The sequence below is a fragment of the Rhinoraja longicauda genome, chromosome 17, assembly GCF_053455715.1.
Source record: "Rhinoraja longicauda isolate Sanriku21f chromosome 17, sRhiLon1.1, whole genome shotgun sequence".
NCBI lineage: Eukaryota > Metazoa > Chordata > Chondrichthyes > Rajiformes > Arhynchobatidae > Rhinoraja > Rhinoraja longicauda.
Window position 1 is genome coordinate 29,224,394 of NC_135969.1, and position 6,000 is coordinate 29,230,393.

The 6,000-nt window shown below is 47.8% G+C and overlaps 1 protein-coding gene across 6 annotated transcripts in view; it reads right to left on the reverse strand.

Moving 5' to 3' along the window:
* Positions 1-4,369, reverse strand: part of LOC144601908 (metabotropic glutamate receptor 7-like) — a 489,446-nt gene extending 485,077 nt beyond the window's left edge. For 3 of the 6 annotated variants that reach the window (XM_078414455.1, XM_078414449.1, XM_078414453.1), the window contains exons 1-2: positions 3,245-4,369; positions 1,909-3,053 (exon numbers count right to left, since the gene is read on the reverse strand). In XM_078414455.1, the coding sequence (XP_078270581.1) occupies positions 1,909-2,406 (498 nt within the window). In that variant the 5' untranslated portion in view covers positions 2,407-3,053; positions 3,245-4,369. Of the gene's footprint in view, positions 1-620; positions 658-1,908; positions 3,054-3,244 lie in introns of those variants that run through there. The other 3 variants (XM_078414451.1, XM_078414452.1, XM_078414454.1) reach the window with 3 other exon arrangements.
* Between the last annotated feature and the right edge of the window lie 1,631 nt (positions 4,370-6,000).

A 6,000-nucleotide genomic window follows, 5' to 3' on the forward strand; every position in this document is an offset into this window, starting at 1 on the left:
CGGATGGAAAGCTAATGCTAATCTCGCCATTGGGCCAATTCATACTGGCAGCACGGGGTGCCTACCTTCACAGCAAGCGTTTCACCTCAAGCCAACGGAAGGTTAACCCCTTGGGTGCCAATGTCCATGCCCACCAAGTGTCAGCATCACGACATTGACTATGGAGTGGCTACAGCGCGCATCCTAATACACAGGGGTTGTAGATCCGTGCAGTTTACAGCCATAACAGTGTAATCAAAGATTTAATATGCGTGCAGATAAACCGGGGGGAGGGGAGGGGAGAGGGGGCGTGATTCGGCCATCGGCACCGGCAATTGATTGGATTTGACGCCATGAGGAGCTGAGGGCGAGGGCTAAGACATTGATTGACCTGCAGGTGCTTTCCACATTGAAATGTGGCAAATCGGAAAATACGCGGAGATGCAATCTCTCCGCCAGAATTCGGAGCAAAAAAAATAAATCATTGGGTTGCGAAATTGACATTTATTTTGACGCAAACGGTGCTAAAAATCCCGCCCCCGTGCGTTTAAGCGAGGCTGCGATCCGCTTGGGTCTTCACGATCACCACACACCACTACGGTAGCTGTTAAGCTGAAATGCGCCTCAGCTCACTGACTCACCGAGAAGGCTGTGGAGAAGGCGGCTTAGTCACACTACACACGTGAATAAGGAGTCCGGGTTCAAAATCCACCTGCGAGATACTCAAAGTGATCAGATTGCGTCCGATCTCTTACGCCCTTGGCTTTGAGTTACTCTTCACACGCCCCACGGCAGCAATGATTTAATAAACATATCATTTACGCCATGGCGGCTACTAAACGTAACAAGCAATTGCTTGCCTCTTTAAAGATGTGGCTGGTTACGTTTTTTAAAAAATAAAATGCCTTCCAGGAATATTTTGGGGGGAAGGTGGCGCTCAGTTTGGGTAGAAAGTGTTTTAGCGAGATGCGTTGCTATAGTTTATATACAAGACTCAGAGCGGCAGAGAGCAACTAACTGACTGATCCTCTCCGTAGAAGCCCAATCGCCTTTAGACCCGAGATTCAGCACATCTGAACGCGCTAGGCTGCTAAAGTGACATCCCGAGGCGATATTTAACAGGTCTCGGGTCTGGATTCAGATAACGGAGCCCATGGAGTGTACTTTTTAAAGCCAATTACTTTGACCTCAGGCAAGTCTTGGCCACTTCAGTCCGACCACGACATATCTTCTATACATCAATGGTCTAAAAATCCCCACCATTTTTCATTATCCTCTCTCTCAAAGTTAGCTGAACCGCTGCCGCTCTCTCTGCGTAATCTCTATCCTGCAGCGTTATCCCTCTCGGGCCATTTAATCGCTACCTTATTGATGCTGAACCGCCGCCACACATTCGCAGCCTCCCATTAACGTGGCGGGAAAGGCCAATCTGAAATCCACCTTATTGCTTTCTCGAATGAATTGACAGGTAGCAAGTCCAACCTTGCACTCACAGAGCAACGTAACATTTGTTCCCTCAAAAATGCAAGGCAAAGTACATGCCCTTTCAAAATCAACTCATCGTATTCGCACTGCACAAGAACATTTTAGAATGGAACACATGGGATACGTATATCGGAAGGAAATACACACATTGGACCAAGTACAACCAGATTACCACAAAACGTGTCCATCGTCGGGAGCGGTGCATGCCATAGGGAATGGTAGGGGGGATATAATCAAGTGGCAACATTTAGCTCCCATCAGAAAGGGCCAATATTATCCATCTTTTTTTTTTGTTGTAAATCTTGTTGCGCGTTATTGATTAGTTCTGGGGACCCGGGAATCCCCGCAACCCGGGCGAGTGCAGAGTGGAGAGAACGCGAGAGCGCGGTGCGACAGAATTTTGCCGGTCATACATTTAAAACGTGAAAAAGCGCTTTCACCTACCTTGAAGAGTCTCAGTATTTTGGCCACCATGATGGAGACGGAACTAGACGATGCCCCAATAACTCCAACTATCCGCTCGGGCTTGACAAAGATCGGGGGCTCCCCGTTCGTGCATCTCACATCCGAAGTGTCCTTCTGGATGTGAGTTTGAACGAAAGTAAGAGATTGCTCCAGTGCGTAGATGTCCTTGGAACAGGTGTCCAGGATGCGAGCGCCCAAAGTGATGTTGGTCAAAAGATCAGGGTCGCTGTTGATCTGGTCCAAGGCGTAAAGCATCGCCTCCAAACGATGGATTCCCTTCTCCTTCTTGAGGTCCCCGCAGGGAGTCCCCTTCGGTCCTCTGGCGTGGACTGGGAAAAGGCCACCCAAGGTGAGGTCTCCGTCTGTCCTAATGGAATGAATCGCGAAAGGTTCCTGGGCTAAACCCTCTCCGCACACCGCCGCTGCCAACCACAGTAATCCCCACAAGATGTGTAGAGCTCTCCCTGAACAGACCATCGTTAACCTCCCAGTCGTTCTCGAGTTGCAATCGAACTAAGTTTTTTTTGGAAAAGGCACCTCTATTAGGGTCTGGCGGCAAAGAAGCAACTTCTTGGTGAACAGCATACCCTGCCTTCGCTTGTATGTTTCAATATATGTACACGGGGATTTTCAATACCCTCACGATCTCCGTTATATGCTGTCTCCAGTAAAAAAAAAAAGCTATGGAAAGTTGGACGAGTTGCAGGTAGCAGGATCCATGCGCAGATTTGGAAAGTGTGGAAATTATTATTATTTTTTTCAATAACAGCCGCCGCCACCAAGGGTCCAACCAACCAGCGGGGCTACAGGGAATCTCTCTCCCGCTTAAGGAGCGTGTGGTGTCGGCATGATTCTGAGCATGAGCCGTTCTCTGCAGTAGACCTCCATCCAGTCCTCGATAGTTTCGATTCTACCAGTGAAAAGACACTCGCGTAGCAGAGAGAGGAGTTGTTGGGGGTGGGGGAGCAGGAGGGGGGGTGTTGTAGATGGAAAGAGATGGGGGGGAAGAAAAAAAGATTTCAAGTGGCTTCAGCGGAAAGCAATGACGCTATGTCCCAACTCCACCCTGTAACACTGCAGTTAGCTAACCATCGATTCGGCGCCGAGGGTTAGGAAGCCTGTTCCTGGGAAAAACAGACACGGTAAACTAATATCCATACACACAAGCAGCTAAAAATAATAATCTTTAAGTAAACTCTTAAGGCATCAAAGCGTAGCCCAACCCCGCGTCGATTTGTTAATCGTACGACGTTACATTTAATTTAAAATACTGCAATGGTTATAAAATGCATTAGTTGCTCTCGCTCCTTCCTACCTTGTGGCAGTGGATCACGTTGCATTCTGTAGTGGAGTAAGTGAGAGAGACTCTCCGACATGCAGCAAGTGATGGTGATCGGTTGGATTCGAGTCCCTCGGGTTAATGTCGGGGAGAGGGTGGGCGGTGGAGGAGGGCTTTATTGCCATACCGCTGGATTCTTCAACCGCCGTTTCTTACAGCCGAGGAGAACATGTCATGCGGAATGCCTGCGAATTCCGTGCTCAATTCTTTTCGGGAAATCAGATCCACTGGATCGGATCTGATACATTAGAACAGATTCGGTCTGGCAAGAAAATCGCATCAAAACACCGAGTGTGACACACAATTCTCCATCTCTCGCTTGATACTCGTTTTAGGTTTTGCTACAATATTATCTACTTTGTACTGCTTTCACTGGGTCCACCTCCCTTGTTATTGTCAAAAGTGTTTTCCTCTCGACATTTGGTTTGGTGTACATCCTAATGGGGGGTTTTTTTTAACATGAAGCTCAACAAAAAAAATAATTGAACACTAACGCTCTCTTTCCAAACTTGCGGAACATCTTCTTTCTCCATGCACCTGCAGCCTATCTAATCATCCTGGAAATGCGATGCGGCTGTCTTGAGCTATCGCCATCTGCTCTGATTTAAATGGGGGGGGGGGGGGGGATGTAGACACATTATTAAAAAGAACTGCGGGTGCAACAGGTGTCATTATAACCGCACAGGCACTAGAACATTGCAACCCGATTAAACAAGCCTTCAACACTAATGTGCGCCGTTTGATTTTAAGGGAACGGCGTGTAACTCAACAGCTCTGCAAAACATGATTGGAGAACGCAATCCCACACTGAAATATCTCCGCACCTGTATCATCACTTCTCTCATTAAACCGCCACCTCCACCCGAGCTCACCTTTATCCTATAATCAATTCAGATGATTAATTCATCAATGTGGAATAGTTGAACTATGTGCCCGGATTTTTCTTAATCCATAAAATCTTCCCCTGGCATGTTTGTGACAGCGGCCGGATGGGGAAGACTCACAACAAATCTCAAACCGTAATAAAAACAGAAGCTTTGTAAACTGCAATTTTTCTCTCCAACTTTTCCGTGGCCCTTCTGCGTTATTCTTCACCAACAGACTTCAGTTCCAGTGAGACGAATCATCCACTGCCCCCAGCCCTGCCCCCAGCCCAGCCCCTCCCCACCCCCTCCCCACCCCCTCGCCAGCCCCTCCCCACCCCAGCCCCACCCCAGCCCCTCGCCAGCCCCTCGCCAGCCCCTCCCCAGCCGCTCCCCAGTCCCACCCCAGCCCCTCCCCAGCCCCTCCCCAATCTGCCGCCTTCGGGCTTGGAGCGTCCCTGACAGTTCCAGCTTGTTTTAATACGGTGAGAATTTGAACGCGGAAATTATGTAATAGCTGCAATGGGCTGTCACTGGCGGGAATATTGTGGTTTGAGCCAGGGGGTCTTGTTTAACTTTTAAAAAAAAAAAATTTTTAATGGTTGTGTGGGGCTCTTAACTTCGGGTACAAGGCGCACAAACATCATCTTGGATATGGTACCAAACCTACCAGCAGAACTTTGAGTTTTCAGCTCCTGGGGAATTAATAGCTAGTTTGCACACATGCTACTAATTGTAAGGTGGGGGGGGGGGGACATAATACCACTGTTAAAGAGAGTGGTGGCGTGTAAACGGCGCTTTCTTTTAATTCCCTTTAATATATACCTGAGTGAGCGGATTTAAAAGTAGTGAGGCAATTTTCATGACTCTAATTAAGAACATAAAACCTCTCAATCCGTGATTACAAAATGAGAGCTGTTTAGGTTAACATTTACCGCTCTGTGAAACCAGACCTCCAGACACGTGGCGAGAGATGGCAAATGTAATCAGATCTGTGTCCACCAGTCATCAAACCACAGTACTCTGGCGATGCTAATGCATTGCAACTGAACACAGAGGGAGGCCACTTCAGGGGAGTTGAGAGAAAGAGAGAGTGGAAGCCATTCAAGGCAATTTAATCCTACGATCCTACTTTAATCGTATCGTCCTTTACATTTTGAGGTTGGGGGGAGGGTTTAAAATTAAATGCTGTCCGCTGTTCCAAAACAGAGAAGTACGCAGGACAGTTAAACTTGGGCGGAATGGGGTTTCCACACTGGGAGGTAATACATTATGCCACGACCTGGGTTGCATCTCAAACCAGAGTTCCAGAAAACTGCCTTTCTTGATTACTTAGTAGACTGCATTACCCATGATATTTCATAAGGCTGCCGGTGCAAATTGATTCGAGACGAGGGGTTGCTGCATTCAGTATTTCATCTCATCAGAAGTGACTTTAAAATCCTTCCCCCGATTATCCCCCGAGGAGCAAGAAACTGGGACTCGGGAGAGATGGGAGTTCAGCTTCTGTGCAGCATCGAAATAGTCCCGCGTCTTGTGTGGGGCGGAACGGGGTTGCACTGAATTGAACAGCTCAGTGATCAGATTTCCAATTGCTCGACCGCTGATCTGCTGTCTCTTTTATCAAAGAGTAATTAAACATAAATGGACCATTCGTTTCCGCCATTGCCAACCCAGGAGGCGGGTTAATTGGCCATCAGAGCAATGGGAAACCCCATTCCGCCCAAGCCCTTTAACTGTGTATCTCTTAACAGAGATTTTTTCCATCTGATTTCGTTTTCTCAGTTGACACCTTCGGGAGTAAAACCATTGGGATATGAAAGCACTGAGTCAACAACCATAAACAATGCTGTGTTCTCAGATATTGAG